This window comes from Xyrauchen texanus, chromosome 18, assembly GCF_025860055.1.
Source record: "Xyrauchen texanus isolate HMW12.3.18 chromosome 18, RBS_HiC_50CHRs, whole genome shotgun sequence".
In the NCBI taxonomy this organism is placed as follows: domain Eukaryota; kingdom Metazoa; phylum Chordata; class Actinopteri; order Cypriniformes; family Catostomidae; genus Xyrauchen; species Xyrauchen texanus.
Genome location: NC_068293.1, coordinates 21,976,932 through 21,994,044, shown reverse-complemented (window position 1 = coordinate 21,994,044; position 17,113 = coordinate 21,976,932). Strand labels below are relative to the sequence as shown.

General features: G+C 38.8%; 1 protein-coding gene across 1 annotated transcript in view; it reads right to left on the bottom strand.

Annotated features, from left to right (window-relative positions):
* Positions 1–17,113, bottom strand: part of LOC127658984 (E3 ubiquitin-protein ligase HECW2-like) — a 31,782-nt gene that overhangs the window by 3,245 nt on the left and 11,424 nt on the right. Inside the window, exons 6-28 of the mRNA XM_052148578.1 lie at positions 16,160–16,302; positions 15,825–15,925; positions 14,607–15,346; positions 12,042–12,345; positions 11,593–11,691; positions 11,299–11,449; positions 9,772–9,875; positions 9,507–9,631; positions 9,240–9,425; positions 8,620–8,754; positions 8,193–8,274; positions 8,023–8,119; positions 6,195–6,278; positions 5,841–5,929; positions 5,444–5,564; positions 3,300–3,413; positions 2,841–2,993; positions 2,659–2,757; positions 1,579–1,708; positions 1,033–1,179; positions 837–951; positions 588–673; positions 267–379 (exon numbers count right to left, since the gene is read on the bottom strand). Of these exons, the coding sequence (XP_052004538.1) occupies positions 267–379; positions 588–673; positions 837–951; positions 1,033–1,179; positions 1,579–1,708; positions 2,659–2,757; positions 2,841–2,993; positions 3,300–3,413; positions 5,444–5,564; positions 5,841–5,929; positions 6,195–6,278; positions 8,023–8,119; positions 8,193–8,274; positions 8,620–8,754; positions 9,240–9,425; positions 9,507–9,631; positions 9,772–9,875; positions 11,299–11,449; positions 11,593–11,691; positions 12,042–12,345; positions 14,607–15,346; positions 15,825–15,925; positions 16,160–16,302 (3,518 nt within the window). The remainder of the gene's footprint in view (positions 1–266; positions 380–587; positions 674–836; positions 952–1,032; positions 1,180–1,578; positions 1,709–2,658; positions 2,758–2,840; positions 2,994–3,299; positions 3,414–5,443; positions 5,565–5,840; positions 5,930–6,194; positions 6,279–8,022; positions 8,120–8,192; positions 8,275–8,619; positions 8,755–9,239; positions 9,426–9,506; positions 9,632–9,771; positions 9,876–11,298; positions 11,450–11,592; positions 11,692–12,041; positions 12,346–14,606; positions 15,347–15,824; positions 15,926–16,159; positions 16,303–17,113) is intronic.

The following is a 17,113-nucleotide window of genomic DNA, read 5'->3' as shown; positions in this document are numbered from 1 at the left end:
ATTTTCATGGCTTCCCAAAAGAGGAAAAAAATAGGGTGTGGTATATTATGGCAGTCAGAAGAGAGAAAGTTGCCAAATTTACTGTCCCTGCTTCAGCAGCTATATCTAATGCCCTGTTGCAGCAGTGTTAATGCCAGGGTAAAAAAAATTAAAACAATCGTATAAATCTGCATTTAGTATTTAAAATTCTGTTACATTGTAGAAAAGCCTCAGCAAGAAATTTAATGAGACACTTCACACAAGTGTTCAAACAGTTTTAGAAATACCGTGGGAGGGAGGTGACTTTGCCCCATTTCTCCACACAGAATCGTCGTGGGCCATTACTGCCCCGCAGGGAGGCGAAGCCCTCATAGGGAATGCTGGAAGTGCCAGTAACAAACTGAGGAGAAGCAGCGCAAATGTTAGCTTGGTTAATTCCACTGAGCTAGCAAGAGAAGAGCTTTGGTTTGAGGAGGAATTTACATTACTTTTGCACTGTGAACTCACTAATTGGTGCAGAAAACAGAAATAAATCACATTATAAGACTCCCTACAAATGTCTGTTAAGAACAAATAAAATATATGCTGTTTGTGTGATCTGAGTGTACCTGAAGGAGTCGTAGTCTCTGTTCATTATTGAAACGCTCCACTGCAGCCCAGAACCACCTAATCACTATATGACTGTCATGGTAACCTTCAAAGACAGATATGAGAAATAAAGATGGAGACTTTCACTGTGGACCAGAGGGGATCACACTATGATATATGCTATCTCCTTTTAGACAGTTCTTTGAAACTAATGATATTCTTGCCTGTCTTGTGAAAAATAACACGTGAATCTGGTATAGTAAAAATACCTCCTCTGTATTCTGTGTTTGTTCTCCAGTCTGACAGGTCAATCTCTGCCGTTCCAGCAATGACCAGCTCCAGCTCCCGGGCATCAAACACTGAGACAAGTCGGACATCCACCACCTGTGCCGCAACATGGGTCTTGGATCAATCAGAGATCATTCACGAGTCATTAATAAATCACAAATTCAGATGGCATCACACCTCATAGAATCCCCGTACAAGACTCTCTGTCTGCTGGGCCACACCCCTCTCAATCCTCCACTTCACCATGCGTTCAATGTACTCTTTCTTGTTCTTGTCAGACACTGAGATGCCAGATCCACCCGGCTTCAGCTCTCGCTCTGTGATCTGACATAAAGAGACAAATAAACGTTTAATTCACTCATGATCTATATCACTTTATGATGTGTATAAATAACTAAACTAGTAGCTAACTTCTACATTTTTATTCTTCTTTTTAAGAAAAGAGGAACAGTGCTTGTCTGTATAAAATTTTGCCACTACTGTTTAGTTGTTCTGAGCACCTTCCCAGCATACTTTATGTTATTAAGCACCAAAAAGTGCAATAAGAACAGTAATCTTTGCCTTAGCAAACACTGCTAACAAATAGCACACTGTTTGAAGATATGTTCCTCTTGAGAGTGTTTAGGACTTTTCCAGATGTAAATGTAGAATGGATGAAGAGAAATTCCCTCTAAATACACAGATGCTATCACATCAGCCAAAACACACACACGCCATTCTGACCTGTCCAAACACCTCCTCATTAACAGTAAAGGTGAGATCCAGCATATCCTCGATGTTATTGTCCTTCATCCACTGCAAACTCTGATGGAACTCCTCATCCAAAAATTCCAGATCACTCAGATCACATGGGCTGCAAAAGACAACAAAATCACAGTTTAGTTGTTAGTCTATGATTTCCTCAGAAGCGATATGATGGGTGTGGGTGAAAAACCGATCAATATTTAAGTCCTTTTTCACTATAAATTCTCCTCCCTGCCCATTAGATGGCGATATGCAGAATTGCCAAAAACAAAATAACTCTTAGGATGGTTTTCTGAGAGTGAAATGTATAAACATTTTTAAATAAAATAAAAATAGTTTAAAGAGGACTTAAAGGAATAGTTCACCCCAAAATGAAAATTATCCCATAATTTACTCATGCCATTCCAGATATGCATATGGCTTTTTTTCTTATACAGAATACAAATGAAGATTTTCAGAGGAATATCTCATCTCTGTTGGTCCTCAAAATGCAAGTGAATTGTGGCCAGAACTCCAAATATCACATAAAGGCATCATAAAAATAATCCATATAACTCAGCATTTTAATTGATTCCTTCTGAAGTGATCCAATCGGTTTTGGGTGAGAACAAATCAAACTATAAATCCTTTTTCACTGTACATCTTGCCATTGCATTCTCTAGGCATGATCATGATTTCAAGCTTGATTACACTTCCTAGAGCTTGACACATGCACAGAGCGCTAGATGGCGCTATATGAAGTGTAATTGAGCTTGAAATCACGATTGCCAATGAGACTGCTGTCAAGATTTTTAGTAAAAAGGGAATTACATTATGGTCTGTTCTCACCCAAAACAGATTGGATCGGTCCAGAAGACATTGATTAAACCACTGGAGTCCTTTGGATTAATTTTATGATGTCATATTTGGACCTTCAGATTTCTGGCCACCATTCACTTGCATTGTATGGAAGCTGAAGCTGAAAATGGAAATGGAACCTACATGAGAATGAGTAAATGATGAGAGGTAAACTATTCCTTTAAATGAAGCAAATACGTATCACCCTTACTAAAGACTTACATGCGAAGAAGTCCTTTGTAGAAGGGCCGTGTGAAGAATGCATCCAACAGGTACTGATGAATTAGAGTAAGACCCAGAATGCGTCCACTGAACCGGAACCTGAGGAACACAAGATTACAGTCTAAAAATACTTTAGACTTGGTATGAAAGAAATTCAATCCATCCACTGATGGGCTCCTTACCACTCATGATGGTTGTCCACAAACGCTGACATGGGGCTGATCTGCACAGTGTAAGTGTCATTAGCGGAGTATTCAAATAGTCCATAGTATGGATTAAAGAGCTCACGGGAAACAAGGAAGAAAAACTCTCTGGATGGGCCACTATAGTCCAATCTGAAAAACAATAGACAGTAAATACAAATATAAAGCCAATTTTAGATCAATGCACACATAAAATACTCTGCATACCAAACATAATTTTTACTGTGATGTGGTTGCAGCATTTATATTTACGATGTAAAATGACAACTACAGGAGCATTTTATTCACAGGGATGAAGAATGCTAAATTAAACAGGGTTCCCACACCCTTTAATTGTGATTGTTCAAGTTGTTTGTCATTACTGAATAAATAAGGATTTTCATCAATTATTTCAAATAAATTTTAAGTTCACCATCACAGAGAATAAAGTATACAGACCCTTCTTCTCCCACAAAGCTGATGTAAAGCTTGCTTCTCTGGAGATCTTTGCGGGAATAGCACATTATCTGGTTGAAAGCATCCTCCAGCAGGTGATCTCTTCTAATTATCAACCTGGAAAGGGAATATTAGGAAACCACATAGCAGAGAATCCGAAGAACAGATGAATGTAGCCATATCAGAAGTGGTTCAATATCTCATATCAGTCCATATAATTCTTAAAATTCTTGACATTAAGCATTACATGGTGTAGGTAGGACACATTTCCCGAGGGAGGGATGGATGGATAGATGGATGAATGGATGGTGCTGGGTTCGGCTTTCTGTGTCATTATTCAAACCTGTTAGCATCCATTTGACCATCATATGTTGTTGTTGCCTTCTACACAGATTACAATATATTATGCTAATATTGCTTTTGTATCTCCATAATATGTGTAATTTCTCCATAAACCAGTTTAACAACAAATAAAACTTGGCTTAAATAAATGTGACTGGTGGGCAGACATTGGCTGTGAATGAAAGCACTCAGTAATTAGTTCTCTTTATAGTAAATGCTACTAATAGGGAGCGATTCCAGACTGTTCTAAAGGGAACTAATCAGTTGACTACAGTCACCTGTGATTGGTCAATGACGTGCGGCAGATGCAAAAATAAATTTAAATCCAGCATGTGCCACAAAGAGTCCTGCATGACAATGCGATTGAATTCTCCTAAACAGGCTTGACAAGTGGAGGTGTCTCCATCTAGCTGCCCGGCAGTTCTTTCCCAATCCCAAAATGAATAGGGAACTCACGGTTACCACATATCCTGTGTTTACAAGCTACTTAAAGACAGCTTTTCATTCTATGACCCTGCTTGATTAAAACATGGATATTATCTGCCTGCACATGACATTTAATCTGTAACTACTGGTTTCACAGTTCACGATGCATCGTAATCGTTAGGTAGAGGATCGTAATCGAATCGTTGTCAGAGCGAATCGTCACACCACTACTATCAAACAATCATTGTCCTAATACTGTCCCCTAACCATAACCCATGCCTTAAATCAGAGAGAAATATCAGGCTGATAAGAAAGCTGTTTAAGCCCCTAAACCCTCAAACTTGATTGGTTGATAGAATGTTGTTTAAGGACCAAGGATGCTGATTCAGGCACATGTCCTACGTGGTTAAATTACATTCTGCTTAAATGAATATTCCCCCCAAAAAGAAAATTCTCACTTAATTTACTCACCCTCATGCCATTCCAGATGTGTAGGATTTTTTTTTTTCTTCTGCAGAACACAAATGAAGATTTTTAGAAGAACATTTCAGCTCTGTTAGAACATTCAATGCAAGTGAAAGTCAAAAAAGCAAATATGGTAGATGTCTTCAGAATAGGTCTGTGTGAGAAACAGATCAATATTAAAGTCCTTTTTGATATAAATTATCCTCCCTGCCCAAATAGTTGATGAAATGCACAAAAAATGCAAATCACCAAAAATAAATAGAAAACTCTTAGGAGAGAAGGGAGCACATATTAATTAATTATGCTGCCTTTATGTGCTTTTTTGAGCTTCAACATTCTGTTCACCATTCACTTGCATTGTTATGGACCTACATATTTTTCAAAAAATATTTGTGTTCAGTAGAGATATACACATCTGAGTTGGCATGAGGGTGAGCAAATGATTAAATAATTTTCATTTTTGGGTGAACTATTCCTTTAATACACTAACAAATTCATTAGACATAATTGCACTTTTCCAACAGATTTAATAAAGCAACAAGTGATTACATTGACAATAACCAATAAGCCCCAATTAATTAAAGCAACATCAAGTTCTCTCTACCCTGCTGAACAGACCAGCTTTGACCAGCATACATTTCCATGGTGGTCCAGGCTGGTTTATGCTGGTTAGTGCTGGTATGGTGATGGTCTAGCTGGTGGAGAAGCATAATCATGATGTTCACCAGTGAAAAATGCTGGTCAATCATTATGGTGAAGCTTGAAGTTGACCAAGGAAATCTTGCTGGTTAAGCTAGTGAAGAAACCTTGTGAGGACACCAGCACACCAGCATCCAAATCACAACAAATGTTGTTGACCAGCAATGCTGGTCTTTTCAACAGGGTACCTTAAATGTCTTGGAGCTGGAACTCACTTCACTTTTCCTGGCCCCTGCCCGTAGCCCTTGGTCTCCAGTTTGCGGTAAAAGTTTCTTAGTTTGGCCTCAAAATCACGCTTGTAGGGTGCAGGGGCTCGGGCATTTGCCCGTGATGTACCTGTGAGCAAGAGAGGGTGTGAATGGCAAGACAAGGAAAGAGAAAAATACCTGGTAGGACTATACATAATGCAAATCTCTTCTAATGTTTAAATATCTGTTTTAAAATTCATGCATGATCAGATGGACATACAGATTAGTCTACTGGGCCTTCCACTTTCATTACCTCATTACAAGTCTTAGAATGGAGGACACAAGACAGGAAAATAGTGGGTAAGAAGGAAAGAGGGTGTGAAAGAATTATTAGGATGTGAGTCAGGGCCGTGTGACCTCTCACCAGGGGAGCTCTGTGGGGAGGCATGACAGTAGCTGGAGAGCAGTAAGGCATTGGGCGGCACATACGACATCACTTCCTCTTCAAACAGGCTGCAAGGAGAGAGGGCCGTGTAACAGGGGTGTGTATTCAACCCGAGTTAGGCTTCCAAAGGTAGGCCATCAAAGAGCATGTGCACTGCTGAGTTGCTAATTTTTCTCATTTGGTTGAGTTTCTTTTAAATATGAACGGTAAAAACACACGCAACTAATTTCATGCGCGACATTTCAGGCAAAGGGAAACAGGCCAGCACAGTCAGCTTTAATTAAACAGGATGCAAAAGTTACACACGCACGCACATACAATACATCCACTAACCTAAGTAACATAACCAGGTCTGCATCGCTAGACAGACGGGCCAACCCAGATGGACCCTCATTACGGATGAATTGAACCTTCTCCCTGGAAACACAGCCAAGCATATGTATGAAAAACTTTAGTATTCAGCTAAATAAGCATGAAAGCTTTAAAAGTGTAGCACAAACTCTCAAAAAGCATTTAGTGTCAAAACATTTAAAGAACATTTTTATTGTAAACATACACGGAACACAGCTTCATGTACCTGTCCATCTCTCATGAAATTACACAAATGTGTATTTTAAGCTTCAAGTATTAAAGGGATAGTTCACCCAAAAATAAAAATTCTCTCATCATTTACCCACCCTCGTGTGATCTCAGATGTGTATTACTTTCTTTCTTTGGCAGAATACAATAATTTTTAGAAGAATAATTCAGTTCTGTAGGTGCATACAATACAAGTTAATGGGTGCCAAAATTTTGACTCTCCAAAACGCACATAAAAGGCATCATAAAGTTATCCATACAACTTAAGTGTTTTAATCCATATCTTTAGAAGTGATACGATAAGTGTGGGTGAGAACAGAACAATATTTAAGTCCTTTTTTGCTAGAAATGCTTCTTCTGCCTAGGTGGGGGTGATATGAATGAAGAATGTGAATCACTAAAAACACAAGAAGAAGAAAGTGAAAGTTAAAGTGGAGATTGGACGCAGGCCAGGTTCCAGATCAAAATCACTGAGGTTGCTTCTGAAAATAGTGGGGGTGCTCTGTTTAAAGTGGAGATGTATCATAATTAAGACATACCGATTTGCAAAATCATACATGTTTATAAGTTTTGATGCAGCATTTTGAGCATTCACAAAATGTATGGATTTCTGTGTGTGTTTGCTGGTATTCAAAAAAAAATATGCTTGCAAATTTACAGAATTAGTCTTGCATATTCAATTGAGCAGGGGTGTGCAATTATTTTGGTACAGGGGCCACATCAGCCATTAAGTAGAACATGGAACAGAGAAGATAAAAGTTCTGCATAGTTTTATCTTTTAAGCCCAGACATGCACTCAATGAATGATGCAACATTTTCTGAAGTGTACACAGACTGATGGGACCATCCTGCGATTGCTTGACAGTTTGCTGCTGTACTTTCTATCATGTGTTAGTAAAACTGAATAAAGGCTGAATACAATTATTAATTGATTATGTTACCATACTTCAATACAATGGTAATTTAGTATTCAATTTAACACTCTATATCAGGAGTCTAAAAGCTTATTTTAAATGTTGGCCGCAAAGTGGATCTGTTTACTTGTTTTATTCTCCGAACATTATCAACATGTTTACAAGCTCATGGGTCATGATGTGGGTCTTGTCAATGTGTGGCACCCCATTCAGCACACCACTGAATTAATCAGGCTGCATGACACTGATAAATGATAACTGCCAGTGTAACATTCACATACAGGTGTGTGGGACTTCAGCTTTTTACAAATAACACAAAGAATAAATATATTCCTCTCACACTTGGTTTTACTCGCATGTCCCCTCTGTGCACTATTGAGCGCTAAGCTGTTGTTTGCTTGTTTTTTACCTAAGTTTCTCTAAGTTTCGTTTGAGCACCCCCATAGAATCGGGCCTGTATGTAGTATAGATCTGAAATATTCTTCTAAAAATCTTTGTTTGTATTCAGCAGTAGAAAGAAAGTCATATGCAAGTGTGAGTGAATGATAAGAGAATTTAAATTTGTATTTAACTTTCAACTATATAACTATTACTTTAAATATTTTTGCCTGGCTGACAAAGTAATACATTTGTAACAGGACAACATACATGTTGTAAGGAAAACATACCTAAGGGAGTGGTTTCTCACGAGCTCTGGCTGTCTCTCTTGTAGAATCTCAAAAATGTTGGGTTGTCGTAGAAAGGCGACAATCTTTTCATTATAGGCTGTAAAACACAGATGTTTAAATGTGTATCTGTGTGCGTGTGCTTATATGTCACTGTTTGCACATGTACTCACCCACAGGCACCAAGTCCTGGTACTGACTGTTTCTTGACCGGCCCTGGACAGTTGGACTCGGGGAGCGTGAGTCATCTGCTACCTGAAACATCAGAGAAGGCTTAACACGTGTTTACCCCCAAATTAGAGCCATTTTGCAATTAATAAAAGTACCAAAAGTATTCCTATGTTTTCGGAACATGTAACCATCATAATATGTTTTTTAGTGATAGTAATATCATGGTATTCTTTGAAGTATATTGTAAAACCATTTAAATACCATGGCATACTGTATGAGTATGGTTCATTCAGTATCACGGTATATCTTAAAGTACCATGGTATTACCATCTGACATTTTCAATGTTCAGCTCTAATGCTGTTTGAACTCTGTTATGTATACAGAAATAGAGCTGTGGCAGAGAGTAGATAACAGGGGTGAGTTCTGACCTCTCCTGCACTGTGACTGCGCTGGCGGGAAAGGTGCTGTCGGTGGACTAGCAAGCCACTGGACCGAGAGTTCTGTAAGGGCAACCGTGGGTCAATAAATGTTGTGGCACGACAGTTATGATCCACGAAGAAAGGCTGTGGTGCAAAGACACATAGACAGGGAAAGTCTTTACCATAGAACTACATAAAACATCCGCAGACAGGCCAAAATAATAAAAAAGACAAGCATCTGTTTGTTGTTTGTTTCCTGTCAGAGACACAAAGACAAACAGATGGACACTCCTAGTTTAAAAATAACATCTTATCTTCAAATCTTAGATGGTTTAACTGGAATTCCAGCCTGGCCAAACTTGGTTGACCAGCTGGCCACCAAACCTGATCAGATGACAAGTCCCCAAAATCCCTCAAAACCAGCAAACAGACCAGCCTGACCAGGCTGGGAGACCAGCTAATACCAGCAAACCATCATAGACTGGTTTAAGCTGTTTTTTTAACAGGGATACATGAAATACAAACACCTTCAAACTGTTTTGTGTTTTTCATTCCCACAAATACTAATTTGCACGTCTAAGACAGAACACGTACAGAGTTCCAGAAGGAGAAAATGCACACACACAAACCTTGCCAGTGTGGTCATGTTTCATTTCCCAGCCCCGTGGCAGCTCCAGCTGCTTGTTGGAGAACAGATTGAGAAAGTTGACAAGGTCTCGGTTGTGCTGGTAACGCTCAAAGTGCTGTGTGTCCCGCCGCACTTTACTGATCATGTGCTTCAGACAAGTGTTACTTGTGAACATGCGATAGGCACTCTAAAGGGAAACAAAGAGATCAGATCAGGAAAGGTGTACATGTAAGCACTGATAGTGGTGTCTGTGTTTGCTTTGGCTTACAGTATTAGAATGCAGAACAGAGAAGAATTCGGGACTCGAGAGGAACTTTGCACCAGGAGACTGAAGCAGCAAAGCCAGACGAGAACGTGAGCTGGTGTGACCCATGAAGCTGTCCCGACGATATTCTACACAAAGAGGACAAACACCTCTCAAAGATATCTTTTTATTTATTTTTTACCCTGCCACAGTTGTCAAATTATGTTCATCACACCATAGAGTTCATCAACTTTACCACTATCATATTTTGTCTTGATTGAAAGCTTACCACAGATAGATTGAGGCAGCAGTTCAGTCTCTTCAGGAGGGAGATCGTCCACTCTCTGCTCCTCAGACCTCTCACTGGTCATCGTCCTTCGAATACTCTGATACCTGTCAGAGGAAAATGTCCAAAAACACAGATACAACTGTATCAAATTGTCTATTACTTTTGTGTGTTTTGTGTGTTTAAGTGTTAAAGATCAGCAATCACAATATTCCTTAAATATTGCAGAGGAATAGTGTAAATAGCAACAAAAAGCATATTCTTTGCACTAATTGCAAATACTGTAAGACGCTACTTATCACACCACTGCAAATAATGGCAGATCATATTTGCATTCCTAATAAAATGCTAACATACAGTATAGGAGCATAACTGAAGCAAGTTTATTGTGTTTATTTAGTCCCAGAGACACCCTACACCAACCCCCTACCCCTAAACATAACCCTAAAATTCCCTTGCAAAAATGTAACTCTACATCAACACCATATTACTGTAGTAACACCATGGTTCATTGCCTTAAAACTATGGCTTTTGCAAAAAAAAAAAAAAACATTGTTACTACATAACACAACCATGTTTAATTTTACCAGGATTAAACCTTTCTCTAAACTCTCTGACCTTCACCATGACCAAATCACTGCGAGGAAATCAACCTTTATATTATTTTAATAATTAATTTATTAATTATTATTAGTAGTATTAAAGGAAATATAAATATTAACTAATAGTGTAGACAGGAAACTGGTTGAGAAAATGCAAATTCAAAACCCTGGGCCATCAACATAAAAAAAAGACTTCCACACCAATGTTACACCCCACACCACTGCAGCGACACTAGGGCCACAGTTTGTCTTCCATTTCTTTGTTTCCACAAGACTATTGGAGTGAAAATAGCTGTGCTGTGTGGTAGGTGCTATTTACACACAGTGCAAAAAATCACTCCTTTAAAATATTTCCTTTTGTGTTCGACACAAGAAAGAACATCATACAAGTTTAGAACGACATGAGGGCGAGTAAATGACATCAAAATTGTCTTTTTGTTTGTTGAACTATTCCTTTAATTTCCTTCTGTGAAATGTGCCCAGTGAAAAATTCTCAAGCAGAAAATTATATTTATGGATTAAATAGCAAACATTTAAAGCTGCACAAATAAATTATTTTACTACAAAAAATTTTTTAAACCAAGAGAAATCAATATTTTTGACAAATATGTTTAAAACAATACTATCACATTAGATGAAAATTTCTGTCATATCAGCGGCCTAGAAAAAAGCAGTTTTATTCTGCATAATGTTGAGGTCAAATGACCAGCAAAGTACTATTGAGTATAAAGTGTCAGACCAGGCCAGCAAAATATAAAAAAAAAAAAATATTTAGTTTTAAATTTCTAGTAAAGCAAGAGGATGGAGAGCAAACACCTGCTTTAATTCTGAATACCACAATGTGAAATGAAGCAAAAGTGTCTTCTCAATCTGTAGTGTGATTCAAAGCTTTGTGATATGATAGAAAATGTCAGGTTTGAGGTATAACCTGCGGTTGAGCTGTTCCATCTGCAGTATGGAGCTGGAGCGGGTCAGACCTTGAGGGGCAGGTGGGCCAGTGGGTCTCTGCCAAGTGGTGGTGCGGTTCACATGATCCACAAAAAAGATACGGCCATGACTGTCAATGCGAGCCTCCCAGTCTGAGAGAAGAGAGAAGAGAAATGAGCATAGAGTGTATGGTGTGATGGTGCCTGATTATGTTTTAATTGACCATTTTAGCTAAAGGTAAATGTCATGGAAGTGCATGCAGATGTACAGAAATACATTCAGTACACACACTCACTGGGAGGTAAGGGCTCGTCCACACGCTGGTATCGGTGGATGTCTTGTCTTACTGATGGCAGAGGGGGAACGCACTGATCTCCATTTATCTGAGGGATACCTGCACAATATTTAAACTGCATCATGCCAGTGCTACAAAAACACTTTTTATTTAAAGAGACTGCTGTCACTTCTGTCCAACTTGTGTTTGATTTCATATAACTGTCTATGAGTCAGATTAGGAATAAGACAGAATTATTAAGCAAAAAATAAAACTTGACTTCTGTATTTGTTACGTCTACATTTGGCAGGTGCTTTTAACCAAAGCAACTAACAGTGCATTCAAGCTACACATTTTATCATATGCATTCCCTGGAAATGTAATCCATGACATTGCTACTACCATGCTCTCTACAAGTTAAGCCACAGGAACACAAGGAACAAAAATTGTCAAACACCAGCAGGATCTACCTGATTCTGTGTCTGTCTCTGTAACGAAGGTCTCAGAATCCACAGATTCTCCATCCCCTGATGGCATTAACTCCTCCTCTTCCTCATCCTCCTGTGAAACACCAGCCATCGCTTCCAGGCTCCACCTCCTGGACATTGTGTCCTCTGTCACATCTTCACATTCCTCCTCAATGGCTGATGGTTCTGGTTGTGGCATGCCCCCCTCTAGCTCATTGGTTCGAGGAGGTTCATAAATTGTGGGTGGATCATCTGAAAGATCTCCTCCCCCTGGGTCAATGGCTGCCTCTGCCCCCTGTTCTGACTCCTGTAAAGAAGGATTGTTACCAATGTTATTATTGTTAACAAACACTAAAAGAAAGATAAATAAAACAAATGTAATTAACTGAAATAAAAATGAAAACAGTTAACAACTAATTCGTTTTAGATTTTGAGATACAGTACATTGGAGTTAAACTCTTAAAGAAAACCGCCTTAAATTACACCAGTTCACACATTAACTTTGGCAGCACTATCATAATAAAACCAACACTGAAAAGGAAACTAATGAAAAAGGATTTTAAAATTAAACCCTCCTCCTCCCCAGCATCACCTGTTTAGATCTGCTTCAAGGGGATTGTATGTATATCTTGAAGCAGAAGTCCTATGTATATCAAATTGTGCAGAAGCAGCAGCATGCTCAATTAAGCAGTCTTACATGCTCAACACAGCATGTCTGTTTATGTTCAAGAGGAAGCAAATCTTAGTACTTGCTCTCCAGTAGCTGCAGCTTAAGTAGATCTAGTCCACAAAAACCTACCATGTCATATAAATTATAAAAGGCCTGTTCACACCAAATCCATGATGATATTGTGAGATGAACCTCTGACAGAAAGTCTGTTAAAAATGAAACTAGAAAGTATTTCACTCCTGTATAGTAGCGCTGTTGCTGTTCTCCAAACATTTAAGAAATAACAAAAAAAAAAAATACAAAATGGCTCAACTCCAACTTCCTAAAATGGAACATGGATAAAACTGAGATCATTATTATTGAACCATCCAACACTTATGAAAAAATACTTTATGACTGGCTTCACCTTCGCCGCATTGCTCACCTTTGTCCCTTTATCAGTCTCAAAGATGCCAAAACACTGATTCATGCATTTATATCCTCACGTCATGCCCTCTTCATTGGTTTACCTGCTAACTCTATTGCTAGGTTGCAATATATTCAAAATTCTTACACATACCAAGTGCTCAGCTCATATTATTCCATTCCTGTTTGAACTTCACTGGTTACCAGTTTTGTTTTTGCATCAAATATAAACTAATCCTGCTTGCTTTTAAATCACTTCATGGTCTGGCACCTCACTATCTTAGTGAATTGCTTCTCCCCTACAACCCAGTCCGCTTGCTTAGGTCTTCTGGGTCTGGACTCCTTTCTGTCCCTAGATCTCGCCTCTCTACTATGGGTGGCAGGTAATTCAGCGTAGTAGCACCCAATATATGGAATTCAGTCCCCCTGACTCTTCACAGCATCTCTTCTATCTCTGAGTTTAAATCTCAACATTTATCTTAATGTATTATGTATTCACTCTCAGTGACTGTACTATCTGAACTGTGTTTTTGTGACTGTTCTTTGTGAATTTGTATGTGTGCTACTGTAAAAATGTCCTTCAGCTCTGGAAAGGCACTATATAAATTAAAATTATTTTTATTATTATTATTATTTATACCAGTCTCCTGCTACCACCCTTCATCTATTAGAGATTAATATACTGAACACTGTTAAAGCATTTATTTACCTAATTTGATGCATTTTGAGGAGTATATAATCTGTGTTGTATGCGGGTGAGATGAATAAAGAGTGCTGTTGTATAAATGATACGCCCTATTTATATTTGTACATGTATTTATCTACGAGTATCTTAACTGACTCCTGAAGCCAAATTCTCTTTTTGTAATGCCTGGATAATATAACACAAGGTACAGAGATATAAATACACGTGGAATAATGTACATTAAAGGGATAGTTCACTCAAAAATGAAGATTCTCTCATGATTTACTCAAATCCCAAATGTGCATGACTTTCTTTCTTCTGCAGAACACAAATAAAGATATTTAGAAGAATTTCTCAGCTCTGTAGGTCCTTAAAATCCAAGTGAATGGTGGCCAAAATTTTGAAGTTCCAAAATCCACATGAAGGGAGCATAAAAATAATCCATTTGACTCCAGTGGCTAAATACATGTGTTCAGACACAATATGATAGGTGTGGGTGAGAAAAAGATCAGTATTTAAGTCAAATTTATTATCATCAATTCTCCTCTCTGCCCTGTAGGAGGTGATATGCATGAAGACTGTGAATCACCAAAAACAGAAGAAAGAGAATGTCAAAGTGAAAGTAAAGAGGATATTGACATGTTGCCTTATGTGGACTTTGGAGCTTCAAAATTTTGGCACCCATTCACTTGCATTGTAAGGATTTACAGAGCTGAAATATTCTTCTAAAATCTTCATTTTTGTTCTGCAGAAGATATATATATATATATACTTATAGAATTTCCCTCTCAATAAATCAGCAACTGACCTGAGAGGCAGATAAAGGGACTGGGCAGCTGTCAGATGCCATTGAGGAGATATCGACTTCAGTTGCCAGCTCCTCACTGGGTGCCAGCCCCTCCTCCTCTACATCCACTTCCTGCTCCTCTTGCCTCTCCAGCAGGCTGGCGGTTTCCACCTCAGGTATTACTGAACTTGGCATCACCCCTGGCTCTGGAGCCACGTCAGTCTCAATTTCAGACTCCAGCCCAGTCTCTCTGGGAGGTTCCTCTACAGTTCCTTCAAGCACAGTATTTTTAATTTCCACCAGAGATTTTGTGGGTTTTTGTTGAGTTTTTGGGGCGCCATTAATCATTGGCAGGGTGGAATCCGTAACAGCTGATCTTTCTTCTTCTTCATCTGAGTCTATGTGCAGCATAGCACTAAGGCGTGTGTAAGTGGGAAAACTGGAGCGCAGTTTGGGAGAAGCTGCCCCAAGAGGCCTCTCTCCTGGGCCCCTAGGGGCCTCAATGGCATCAAGCTGCTCACTGAAGGAACCTTGCAGCAGGTCAGGGGAAGAAGGGGCCTCATCATCCAGAGTGGCACCATAGATCTCTGTGTCTGGAGAGGGTATGCTGCTCACTTCATTTCTGTGGCAACCAAGGGAGCCTGTGGGGGAAGGGCCTGCTGAGGAGACAGGGAGAGCATAAGGCAGCTCTTCATCATCTGAAGGGGTTCCAGGAGCTCCATTGAGGGCTGCTGCCCCAAGAATCGTCTCAGGGGAAACATCTATGAGATGAGACATATAGGTAAGTTATTGCAAAAAGAAAAAATGTCAGTGTAATTAAGAATTTGACTTGGGCAGAATATCTCAAAAGTTCTTATTGGACAGTTTTGTTTTAAGCCCAAATCATCAACATGGGGCATTTACATCAGGGGAATATTTACTGTTTGCCAATAATGTCAAATTATTCAGCCTAGTCAATATATTGGTCTATTAAAGCATGTTCATTTTGGAGACACTCTTATCCAAAGTGACTCATTGTGTAAATATAGAAAAAACAAACACATATGGTTAGTCATAAGAACCCAACAATGTTAGCAGTGCCGCAATTTCAAATTGTTATTAGGAATATATAATTTTAAATTGTAAATTGATGAATGTCCTCTGTTTTGTTGCAGTGGCTTTATGGTAGTTTTTGGCAGAGCTAGCATGTGTGTGTGTGTGTGTGTGTGTGTGTGTGTGTGTGTGTGTGTATGATCTCACCATCATGGTCCATCGATGTGACATCCACTTTAAAGTGCATTTGACCACTCACATGATCAGTGGGCAAACGTCGACACAGAGAGAAGCTCAGAGATTGGTTGCTGTAGCCATATAAACACACATATATTCATGCAAAGTTTCTGATGAATTATATTATGACAATTAGCAGTGTTTACTGTTTCTTCTAAGATATTAAAAGAAGAATCAGCAACAAAAGTTTGTTTTCACACATTGCCACTGTTTGTGTCCATCAAAACAACTCATTGAGTTGATGTCCATTAAAATCGAAAATGTAGTGGGGTTGTGACCAGATGTGATGTTGCCATGGTGCTCACCCTGACGCGTGTCTTTCCAGCAGCATTTGCACTGGCATGTTCAGCTGACCTAGGAAGCGCTTAATAATTGGTCGACTTTTAGCAAACTTGTCCTTGACCTCAATCACCAAGACATCTGTCATCAGGGCCACAAAAGTATGTTTCTACATAGAAAAATGAAGAGACAAAGAGTCAGAAAATAACTTTGAGATGTTTCTTATGATGAACATGAACATCTTGGTCTGAATTCTTTTAAAATGTTTATTTGAGTGTGAGTACTTGTTATGCTGGTAGCCAAAAGTTTGGAATGATTTAGATGTTTTGGAAGGAAATTGGAACTATAATTCCCCAAAGTGGCATTCACTTGATCACAAAATATAGTCAGGACATTACTGATGTAAAAAAACAGCACCATCACTATTTGAAAAAAGTTTTTTTTTAATCAAATCTAGACAGGCCCCATATCCAGCAGCCATCACTCCAACAACTTATCCTTTAGTAATCATGCTAAATTGCTAATTTGGTACTAGAAAATCACTTGCCATTATAAATACAACTGAAAGGTATTTGGTTCATTAAATGAAGCTTAAAATTGTCTTTGTGTTAGTTCTAAGTAGCCACAGTATGCAGTATTAATGGCAAAAAAAGAAACAGTCAATCAATGTTTTGAGGAATGAAGGCTATACAATGCTTGAAATTGCCAAAAAAAAAAAACTGAAGAGACAAAGGACTACTGGCTCTAACAAGGACAGAAAGTGATGTGGAAGGCCAGATGTACAACTAAACAAGAGGATAAGTACATCAGAGTCCCTAGTTTGAGAAATAGATATAGATGCCGCACATTTCCTCAGCGGGATCAGCTAGACTGTAAGGTACGTGAGAAGTGCCCGACAAGACAGCCACATCTATGGCAAGTGCTGCAGGAAGCGTGTGGTGAAATGTCACTTTAGTATCTGGATAAACTGACAGCTAGAA